At 43.2% G+C, this 12,007-nt stretch overlaps 1 protein-coding gene across 8 annotated transcripts in view; it reads right to left on the bottom strand.

The window, feature by feature from the left end:
• Positions 1-10,632, bottom strand: part of LOC112071547 (muscleblind-like protein 2a) — a 43,794-nt gene extending 33,162 nt beyond the window's left edge. For all 8 annotated transcript variants that reach the window (XR_011475888.1, XM_024138994.2, XM_024138992.2 and 5 more), the window contains exons 1-2: positions 10,461-10,632; positions 2,009-2,798 (exon numbers count right to left, since the gene is read on the bottom strand). Coding sequence is in view for 7 of the 8 variants with exons in the window: in XM_024138994.2 (XP_023994762.1) it covers positions 2,009-2,182 (174 nt within the window). In the remaining variant the exon portion in view is untranslated. The remainder of the gene's footprint in view (positions 1-2,008; positions 2,799-10,460) is intronic.
• Positions 10,633-12,007: the final 1,375 nt, after the last annotated feature.

The following is a 12,007-nucleotide window of genomic DNA, read 5'->3' on the forward strand; positions in this document are numbered from 1 at the left end:
ACTGTGAAATACATTTTAAAACGAAACTTAAGAACGGGAAGCATAGAAAAACAGCACATAGAACAGATCTACCACTTCTTAGACTTGCCTTCAATGAGAATGACATATCTACAACACACATTTCTATGTGAATTTGGTCAGATCGTCCAAAAAGTTACATATTGCAGCTTTAAGAAAATTATTTATTTTGGAAACGAGAGTAGTACACTCAATATACTGTCCGTAAAACCTTGTCCACCTACCGGTACACTTCAAACTTAATGCAGATAAGTCTCTGTTTTGAAGAAACCTGTAAGTTCTGGGTAGACTTCCCCCAAGGTTCTATCACCAGCCTTGTGATGTGATGACTCCAGTCTCAGAGGGCCCAGTAAGTAGGCTGTCACATGAGTTGGATGGTAGGTATACAAGAATTGGAGGACAAGCAGTTCAATGCCTACACTGTTCTGGAATGAGCTTGGGCAACAGTGTGACTCTTTATAAGATGAATGGCTGGGCAACTAGTCAGGCCCTAAATTCCCTGCCACCAGTGGAGGCTGCTGAGGGGAGGACGGCTCATAATAAATATCTAGAATGGAGTCAATGGAATGGTATCAAACACATCAAAGACGTGGTTGATGCCACTCCATTGACTCTGTTCAGGACATAATTATGAGCCGTCCTCCCCTCAGCAGCCACCACTGCCCTGCCACCCATAGCAATAAGAAAGAGTGACTTGCAACACTATCTCCGTCTTTTAAACCCTTCAAAAAAGGACCAAAACCTAAAGAGGCATTTTGGAAAATAGGTCCTTTGTAGCAATTTCTGTTGATGGTTGGCTGAGCACCAGCCTTGACCAATAGGGATCAGGCCCTTTGCCCTGTCACAGTGTGTTTAAAATGGCCAGTGGAGGTAAAGAGATGATTGAACATCAGAATAATCCAATGGGCAGCATTGTGTTGCGGTGGCAGTGTGAGCTTCTCTGTGGATTAACCCCAGCCGCAGACAGCCAGGCCCAGCAGACAGCCAGGCCCAGCCAGGCCCGCAGACAGCCAGGCCCAGCATCCGCAGACAGCCAGGCCCAGCATCCGCAGACGGCCTGCGGCTGGGCTTGGCTCGCAGACAGCCAGGCCAAGCCGCAGACAGCCAGGCCCAGCAGTAGACAGCCAGGCCCAGCAGCAGGCACAGTCGCAGACAGTCAGCCCCATCCGCAGACAGTCAAGCCCAGCCGCAGGCCTAGCCGTAGACAGCCAGGCCCGGCAGCAGACAGCGAAGCCCAGCCACAGGCTCAGACGCAGAAAGCCAGGCCCATCCACAGACAGTCAAGCCCAGCGGCAGACAGCCAAGCCCAGCGGCAGACAGCCAGGCACATCCTCAGACAGCCAGCCCCATCCGCAGACAGTCAACCCCATCCGCAGACAGTCAGCCCCAGCCGCAGACAGCCTGGCCCAGCCGCAGACAGCCTGGCCCAGCCGCAGACAGCCGCAGACAGCCAGGCCCAGAGCAGACCAGCCAGGCCCAGCAGCAAGACAGCCAGCCCAGCGCAGCACAGCCAGGCCCAGCCGCAGACAGCCAGGCCCAGGAGCAGACAGCCAGGCCCAGGAGCAGACAGCCAGGCCCATCCTCAGACAGCCAGCCCCATCCTCAGACGCACCCATCCGCAGACAGCCAGGCCCAGCCGCAGACAGCCAGGCCCAGCCGCAGACAGCCAGGCCCAGCCGCAGACAGCCAGGCCCAGCAGCAGACAGCCAGGCCCAGCAGCAGACAGCCAGGCCCAGCAGCAGGTGAGAGGGAGAATGCAGTAATCCCACTGGAAGCCAGCACAAGGCTATAGCCTGCACCCCATGGGGCTTAGTAGTGTGGGATGTCCACATTCGCTTAGAATAAACAGTACAGTACAGGTTCTGTCTCCATTTCCGTACAGTAAACACTTTAGAATGTAATTATCTGTTTAGGCTCCTACATATCAGTCTCCTGGTACATAAAGCAGAGTCATGAATCTAACAGAAGAATGGCGCATGACATTCCTTACCTTTAACGAGTCGAAGCAGGCAATAACTCTTCCATTTTCAACCTGGCAGCTCGTTGGTGGGTGTGCAAATTTGCATTCCTCATCACTCCGTGAGCAAGTTCCTCTCTGAAACTGCCGACACACTTCCAACGTCAGCCATTTTGTGTCCCTTACTGAAGATATATTGAGAGCCATGTCAACAGGTTCCAATCGAATGCTGCCAGTCCAATGTATCAGTTGAGTTGACTCTTAACTCAAAAAACGGCAACACATTAAAAAAAGTTCACAACTTTTGTCTCTGTCTGATTAGTGCTTGAAAAGTTCTCAAATCATATGAAGCAACCAGACTGGCCTCACTGCATCAGCTGGGAGGAAGGCTAATCGATCAACGAGAAATCACTCATCAATCAGTTTGCACCAATGGGAGACCTCTGGAAGGGTTGAGGGCTTGCTCTGTGACAACTGTGTGTCTATCCTCCTCCACTGACAAGGACTCTCTCATTAATGGTATGTCGAGGCAATGGAGCTGCTTGAAAGAATATTAATGAAGACTTGCCTGGTATTGACTTTGCCAACTTCTCACAATTTGTGCTTCGTTAGTTCTCCCCTCCAGTAAATCTTTCCCCTTGGGATACCTTTGCCACTGGAGTTGTTCAGAAATGAATTGGAGGCGGCTGAAGATCTGCAGCTGAAGTATCCCGTCACTGCTCAGGCCTGGCCTAGAAGGGAGGGCTGGCTTCCCATGCACATTTAGACCAGAGAGCAGGTTGAAGTTGGAGATGTTTTCTGAAAAGCACTTTCCGTTGGTGATCTGGAAGATAGGAAATAGTTATTTGTTTAAAATACTATTATTGCTCTTATTATACTATAGTTATTGCTATACTATAGGCTTACTTTCATGTTATGCTGCTCGAGTTGCTAAGGCCTCTTTTCAATTGATGAAACTGAGGCAATCTCAAAGCTAGTTGTGAAAGCAGGGTRGGGTACAGCATAACAGTATTTACTCTGGAAAAATGTGTAGCAGTGGTGGGAAAGAGGTTGCAGAGGTGGGCTGATGGGGGGGGTATGTGAAAGGACTCAGAAGCTCTGTTCCGGTGACTTTTTAAAAAGGGACATTACACTACAAAATGAATGAAAATAAAAGGATGCTGATACCATCTAAAATAGAATGTCCACCTCCAGAAATTAGCCCAATAACACATTGTTAAAATTATTTGTTAAAATGATTATAACATATTGGACCATGTACTGTATTTAGCCTATGCATGGTCTATATTATCAGGTATGCTATTAGCAATAAACATGATCAGCTTTAGCCCAACTGATGCAGCAAAGTACAAACAAATAGGCTGAAGCATGGGGTTGCCTATCTGCATTTACCCTATTGGGCTAATCATTAGCCAGATTCCAAATGTGATATTTTAACTAGTTATTATCCTATTCATTAATTTTATGTGCCAAAACAACTTGCCTAAACACAGTGAATATAATGTAGGCCTATCTGTTAGGGTAACTCGCCACCCAGGGAAACACACCCCCCGGCCTGCCACAATTACTCTTGCTCAACTAAAAATATGATCCGTCTCATCACAATTTTTTAAGTCACTCCCCCAAAATTGTTTTGAGGTAGAGTGGCATTGTATCCCCAAGTTACGCTAGAATTGACCAGTGTCACATTTAGCCCCTCTCCACTATGCTCTCACTGCTAATTGCAGAACGGTAACATGCTTAACCATGCTGCTGCTAAAAACTCTGGGTTTAAAAATGGCGCAGTTCACGCATATCTAGGAGTTGAGAAATAAATAAAGTAGGAATGGTAAGCTGGAAACCCCCTCTTTTTAACAACGGCCATTAAAACTGCTGTTTTTGCAAGTGCAAGAAGTTCTGGTATTCATAACTTGAATGCACTACGAGAAGACTCTCTCTCTCCCCCATAGAACCCAACAACAACAAGCCGACTAGGTAAATAGAGAAACTATTCTACTATGGGGTTGTCAGATTTTTCTATTAAATTACTTGTTTTTTTGCAGAGGAAAAGTAAATGTGGACTGTTCTACCATCTTCAACGTGCGCCTCGGCAGAAATATTTTTTCATGTTCAGTATTTTCTTTGCGTAGCGGCAATAATTTTGCCAATTTCCTGCAATTCTCAGAATTTCTTCATGAAGGCGAGATACATTTTTGCAGTTTTAAAGCTCATTTCCAAATTTTCTACATATTCTGCCATTGAACTGAGAGAAAATGTTGCAATTTTAAAGATAATTTCCTGCAATTCAATGCATTTTGTGTTCTTTTGCTCAAACTTAATACCAAAATCAATACTGTATAACTTCCCCTGACTGTCTAGCTTTTATTTTGGTGATTGTTAGTTCTCAAAGATGAATTAATAAAAAATTATATAGGTCCATTATCTTTTCTACATACAGTGCATTCGGAAAGTATTCAGACCCCTTGACTTTTTCCATTTTTTTCTCCCATTACAGCCTTATTCTAAAATTGATTAAATAAAAAAAAATCCTCATCAATCTACACACAATACCCCATAATGACAAAGCGAAAACAGGTTTTTAGACATGTTTGCAAAGGAATAAAAAATAAAAACAGAAATACCTTATTTACATAAGTATTCAAGACCCTTTTCTATGAGACTCGTAACTGAGCTCAGCTGCAGCCTGTGTCCTTTGATCATCCTTGAGATGTTTCTACACATTGATTGGAGTCCACCTGTGGTAAATTCAATTAATTGGACATGACTTGGAAGGGCACACATCTGTCTATATAAGGTCCCACAATTGACAGTGCATATCAGAGCAAAAACCAAGCCATGAAGTCGAAATTGTCTGTAGAGCCCCGAGACAGGATTGTGTCGAGGCACTGATCTGGGGAAGGCTACCAAAACATTTCTGCAGCATTGAAGGAACCCAAGAACACATCGGCCTCCATCATTCTTAAATTGAAGAAGTTTTGAACCACCAAGACCTTTCCTAGAGTTGGCCTCTCCGACCAAATTGAGCAATTGGGGGAGAAGAGACTTGGTTAGGGAGGTGACCAAGGACCAGATGGTCACGCTGACATAGCTCCAGAGTTCCTACGTGGAGATGGGATAACCTTCCATAAGGACAACCATCTCTGCAGCACTCCACCAATCAGGCCTTTATGGTAGAGTGGCCAGACAGAAGCCACTCCTCAGTAAAAAGTAAAAGCCCGCTTGGAGTTTGCCTAAAGGCCTCTCAGACCATGAGAAACAAGATTCTCTGGTCTGATGAAACCAAGATTGAACTATTTTGCATGAATGCCAAGAGTCACGTCTGGAGGAAAACTGGCACCATCACTACGGTGAAGCATGGTGGTGGCAGCATCATGCTGTGGGGATGTTTTTCAGTGGCAGAGACTGGGAGACTAGTCAGGATCGAGGGAAATATTAACAGAGCAAAGTACAGAGAGATCCTTGATGAAAACCTGCTCCAGAGTGCTCAGGACCTCATACTGGGGCAAATGTTCACCTTCCAACAGGACAACAACCCTAAGCACACAGCCAAGACAACGCAGGAGTGGTTTTGGACCAAGTCTCTGAATATCCTTGAGTGGCCCAGCCAGTGCCCGGACTTGAACCCGATTGGACATCTATGGAGAGACCTGAAAATAGCTGTGCTGCGACACTCCCAATCCAACCTGACAGACCTTGAGAGGATCTGCAGAGAAGAATGGGAGAAACTCCACAAATACAGGTGTGCCAAGCTTGTTACGTCATACCGAAGAAGACTCGAGGCTGTAAAAGCTGCCAAAGGTGCTTCAACAAAGTATTGAGTTAAGCATCTGAATACTTATGTAAATCTGATATTGCAGTTTTGTTTTTGTTTTTTATAAATTTGCAAACAGATTGATGAGGGGGAAAAAATGATTTAATACATTTTAGAATAAGGCTGTAACAACAAAATGTGGAAAAAGTCAAGGGGTCTGAATCCTTTCCGAACGCACATCTGGTTTTAGTCGTTTAGGTTTACACTGAAAGTGTTTTTCGTTCCCGAAAATGTATTTTTTTAAAACAGTTTTACAATCTGATATGTTGTTTTGACATTACAAGAGATGAGTGCATGCGTTTTCTGTGATAAATCCACAGCCCAGCCACCAGCCTCACACACAGCAGCCATCATCTAATCAGAGTGACATATTTGACTGATTAATGCTTCTGACCTTGAATCTGTGTTCAGCCTTTGAATTATGACATTTTAAATCTGTGCACTCCATCTCCAGGCAGCTTTTCTATTCAAACCGACAAGTCCAATAAGACAAATGTATCAATATGCTTGGGGGGAGCCAGAGCAGCTGGGGGTATCCCAGGAGGAGGAGCCCAAAAAGAGTAAAGGTCCCTGGGCCTGAGTCTAATAGTCACAGGCAACAATATACATTTTGTTTACATCCTGGAAGGGCAGAAGAGAATAAAATGTTAGCCTCAATGTCAGCATGATATTTCTGATAAGACTATTTTTTGGGGGGCATGGCCAGAGCGTAGGCTACTGAATGCATTTTATTATGCTACATCATGAACGAAAGGTTGAAGGTAAATAAATTGACACCTAAGCTACTTACAATTGAAGTAAATTATTAAAGTGCCTACAACAATATCCTTCACATTCTAACTGCTGTCGCTGGTGGGAAAAAAAAGTAGGACACCAAGTCACAGAAAAAAAATTACAATTTAATTCATAGACAGAAATGTATGTAATTGGGGTAATTGTGATATGTTTCTTTCTCAAGCAACTTTAAATAGCTTGTAAGGAATAACTGAAGAAGGTAGACATGCGCATCTCTCGTGAGAGGTATTATTCTATTGTAAACAGTAAGTATTCTGTATTTTCTGTACTGTAGAGAAAGTGAGTGTGGTTTTGCGGTGATTAACAAAACATATCAGGGGCAACGGAAATACAGAAATGCAACAGTATCACTGAATAGTTTGACCTTTATTTTAGTGTGGGAGGCTCTGCACTGCAACACTTGTGAATTCAGTTGGAAGGTTGTCAGTGAGTGAGTGAGTGAGTGAGTGAGTGAGTGAGTGAGTGAGTGAGTGAGTGAGTGAGTGAGTGAGTGAGTGAGTGAGTGAGTGAGTGAGAGAGAGAGAGAGAGAGAGACTCTTATTTTGCTCCTGGCTCATCCTGCTTTGCAGTAGTCCTGGTTCTGTTCAGCTCCTGCTTCTGTTCAGCTCCTGGTTTTGAGTGTTTCTACTTATCCCCTAAAGGCAGCTGGATTCCCTAAAGGCAGCTGGATTCCCTAAAGGCAGCTGGATTCCCTAAAGGCAGCTGGATTCCCTAAAGGCAGCTGGATGCCCTAAAGGCAGCTGGATGCCCTAAAGGCAGCTGGATGCCCTAAAGGCAGCTGGATCCCCTAAAGGCAGCTGTAAAATGCAAATTAAGGGACAGCCTTAAATAATCCTATGGACCAGAGAATGACACTTAGACACTTAAAAATAGCCTACTTTCCTACAGACTGAAAGACTGATCTCATGAACAGATTGACTCTAGTTTGATAACATGTGACAGGTCTTGGCAAATTTCTCATTCAATTTGTTAATGGAGTCAAATTATCCGCTGTGCATACAAATTAAACTAGGTCTAGGCCTATCTATGGATTGATGGGCTAGTTTGGTCAGTGTGAACTCTGGCATCCTGTTATGTCTGTTTGGGATGAGCAACTGGCTCTAGGGCCTAACATTTACAGAGGTTACTATTGTAAACCATCCAGCTTTCAGCCAGGCGCAATGCAGGTAGCTATTTACTGAGTCTGCAGGAGCATGAACTTCATATTATAATAGTCTTAACTACCAACTGAACTGGCGTGACTTGAATTTTCTTAATGTTACTAAGGCTCCAATCACACTGCTGTATGAGACAATCAGCAGTACTTACTGTATCTACAGTAACCAGGGAGACCAAACTAATACAACATTAAATAAACCCTTCCTATAGTGTATGCTGTAATTTTCTTGGCTTGAGAAAAAAAAAGAAAAAAAAGTTTAGCTTCCAAAACAGTTTGAAATAGCACAACCTAGAAGCACTGGTTGAGAGTGAAAATAAAAAGTTGTCATTCAAGCACTGCTGTCAAATAATGGAATTGAAAGTTGCAACATTAATAACTTCCAATAAAAAAAGATCATAGCCTAGCTTCAAAAATTACCCTATAGTACAGGAGAAAACGAGTGATGGGGAAAGAATCGATTCAGCTACATATCGCAGAATCATTTTGGACGATATTATATCGATACTTCGTTTTTTGTTTTGATAGGCAGTGTTAGCTAGCGCTAGTCGTCTGTAACTGCGCCAAAACTCAGGTATTTTTAAACCTATAGTTTGTTCTCCATCTTATTTTTAAAGTGAGCCAACATGTTCTTAGCACTTTTATTCCCATGACTCATCAAAACTAATTGTCTCATACTCTCACTTGTCTCTCTGCAGCAGACATATACAGAGCACTGCGTTTGGAACAGCAAATTGCAATAAAAAGGCAGGATCGAATCGCAATGCATACTGTATAGAATCGTGATAATATCGTATCGTGAGGTCCCAGCCCTAGAAAAAAAAAATATGTACACCAGCCCAACCTACAACCAACTTTGTATTGGGAATGTAGAGTAGGTAAACCTTACATGTCCCTATTTGTGAGAGTCCTTCTCCAGTTACTTTCCTTGGTATATTCTGTCTGTGTTTGCTTTGATGACAGGTTAACACCTGTTGCCTGAGAGAATAAATCATGCTTATGAGATGTGTTGGCCCTCAGTCCTCCACAACCCTGTACTTAACACTCCTACAAACCTTGTACAAACACACACACACACACACACACACACACACACACACACACTTGAAGTCAGTCAGACACAGGACAGACAGCCTGGGTAAGTAGTGAAACGCCACAGGAAGTTGCAGAGCAGGCAGGCATAAAGGGAGCACCTTGTTCTTTCCTGGCAGGATGGGAGAGGTAAATTCCCCACACTGCCCAGCTAAATTTGAACATTTGAGATAAACAGCCATTATAAGCAGCAGCAATTTCAAGAGAAGCAGATTCTAACCATCTCTACGAGTGAAGTCCTCTATCTCTCCCTCTCTCCGCATGGTATGCAGCATAATGCAGCAAATTCCTTTATGAACTAGTCAGGAAAACAGGAGCAGCCAGGGAAACAATCCTCTCACCTCATGCAGTGTTGGAGCTCTCCAGTCTTTCTAGCCTCCACCACAGTCTGGGTTAGCAGTCCGACTTCTCCTAATTACTTTCTGTCTAAATATAATCACCATGTGAATAGTTGTCATTCCCCTCGCAGCGCTGTGTGCTCAGGCCCATGCCTAGAAAGGGATTTTGTTTCCACGACAGTGCAGTAAAAGACTGTCTGCTTAACTCTCTGGCTGAAACAATTCCAGCCACCTCTTTTCCTGCCTGCCCACCCACCTACAGGAAGACCCTCCCAGCAGGCTCTGGCCAATAGCATATCAGGAACAGATTTGCTGTGCAAGAAAATGCCTGCAAGGCTCAGACTGACAGCCAGGCTAGCTGCAGACACTGATCTGATGCCAAACCTGTATGCTCTGTTGATAAGCATTATTACCAATGGACGCTGCTGATGGGATGACGGCTCATAATAATGTCTGGAATGGCGCAGATGGAATGGCATCAAACTTATGGAAACCATGTGTTTGACGTATTTGATACCATTCCACCGATTCCGATCCAGCCATTACCATGAGCCAGTCCTCCCCAATTAAGGTGCCACCAACCTCCTGTGATTATGTCAGATGATCTCTAGACCCAAGTCTTAACATAATTCCTCCTTTGATTTGGAAGCATTATTGTTCACTGTTACATATAAATACATATAATAATTTACTAAACTAAATATTGGATGTGTAATCAAGAACATATCTAACATAACAGTACTTTCTCCACTAGCTTATTCTATGCTTTCTCATAAGGTGAACAACCAAACAGGTTTACACTGGCTAAAGGTTTTTAACGTAAACTTCTCTCTATTTAAAGTCACCCCCCCCCCCCCCAAGAGACGTCATCAAAGTAACTTGTAATGTGAGTTTATAGCTGGCAATAAACAACAATAAACACCAACAATAAGTATCGGTATCTGAAGTATTGGGAGCTAACGTTACTGTATTCATCATGAGCTAGCAAGGAAAATAGGCTACAAGCTATCTACCAAAGTCAGTGAACGAGCTACCACCACACGTCACAGCTAGCTAGCTACTGTACAGTAGCTGGAACTTTGATAGCTAGCAAGCGCTAACATGACACGCAGAATAGGCTATCTTCTATACTCCAATTTAGCTAGTCTCTTAGGGATAACACTTTATTACTAGGCACTCACTTTTACTAACATGCAATACATGACACAACACGTATGTGGGGGACCTAGCAAGCTAGCGAGCTAGCAAGACAACATGTCTGACAAGGTGAAGCTAGCATTTCTACCTGCTTACCTCATCATCACGTGAAGTAAAGAGGACAGGGTGCTGTTCAATGGTCCACTTAATTATTGTCGTATTAGTTAGCTATAGACACTTTCAGAGGAAAACAACCAGGTGCTTGATTTCTCTTCGTTACTTTGTAGCACAGATTTGACACAAGCAACAAGCATTTGACAGCTCGCTCTACGACTGCCAGTTTGATTTATTTGAAGGGTAACATTCTGGCACAGTGTGCCAATGTGCATACTAAAATCTGAAGATTCGTTGGAAATATGAATCTTTTTGAAATGTTAACAGATATGGCACGTCATTCCTTGTCATTCAAATAACCTCTTTTTGGTCAAACAAAAGTATTAGTGAAATGGAAATCTACTATCTCCCCACAGCAGCCATAATGGTACATTCCAAGCGAATGTCAGGAGGCTCCAGAAGGGCAAGGGTTTGCTTGTTACCAAGGGAACAGCAATGGAATCGAGAGGAAAATTACAGGGATTTTTTGTTTTTAGTTTATTACAGGTTTTTATTTCAAGGATTTCTGAAAAAAAATCAAGCCATCATCCATCTCCTTTTTTTCTGGGAAGAAAACATTTCATTTTTTGTTATTCCTCTGTTCGTGATATTATTCACCGCTAGGTATTGAACATAAAACAATTGGTCTATGAGATGTTTTAAAAGCTGTCCCAAAACAGATTTAGTCATTATGAAATTCATGAAAAAAAAACAATTCACTCTGATTAAATCTGAATCTGAGTTGAAATCGTATCCTATGCTTACTGATGCTCTTTTTCACCCACAGCCTGAGGGAATGAACAGCAAGCATCCTCCTGACCCTGCATTACACTCAAGGTCACCACAAGGCCACCGCAGCAGAATGACCAGGGCAGAATGCTGTGGACAAGATTAAGGCTGCACCTTGTTGATTGATGGGATGTTGTCTATAGTATAGTAAGAGGATCGGCAATGATACAACGTCCATCTATACCTTGTTGAAATCAGGACAGTTTAGAAGCAGACAAATAACTAGGGCTAAACCTAAACGTGTTCAGAGAGGATGTGTTAAAGCGTTTCGATCAGGCAAATTGAGTAATGAAATCATCTGCTACAATGGCTATAGGAAGTGTTCAGTATTTATTGTGAACTTGTTAACCTAGGAGAAGTGGTCAATGAAATCTATCAGCCCGGAACTTTACCACTGACATCATGTTTAGGGCCTGTGTGGCCACTCTGTTACACATGCATGCCTGCAGGACACACACCAGCAGTTGTACCTAATGTATCAACCATAACATCGGTCTTGGGGACATCACACACTAATGATGTACACGGTTAGCAAACCTTTGTATTTATGGAAATCTCTACAAGGTAGAACACTGCATAAGCCTGTGACATTTTCTCCAAGGACAGTATATCTGAGGAAGATTGTGAGGATTTAATGTGACTCTTGCTTGTTAAGACATTTACACACAGATGGTCCATTTCTAGTCAGGAAGTCACAGGACGTTCTTGTTATTTATTTAATCTCTTCTGACAGACCGCCTATATTCTGTCACGTAACCATG

The sequence above is a fragment of the Salvelinus sp. IW2-2015 genome, unplaced genomic scaffold (assembly GCF_002910315.2).
Source record: "Salvelinus sp. IW2-2015 unplaced genomic scaffold, ASM291031v2 Un_scaffold1637, whole genome shotgun sequence".
In the NCBI taxonomy this organism is placed as follows: Eukaryota; Metazoa; Chordata; class Actinopteri; order Salmoniformes; family Salmonidae; genus Salvelinus; species Salvelinus sp. IW2-2015.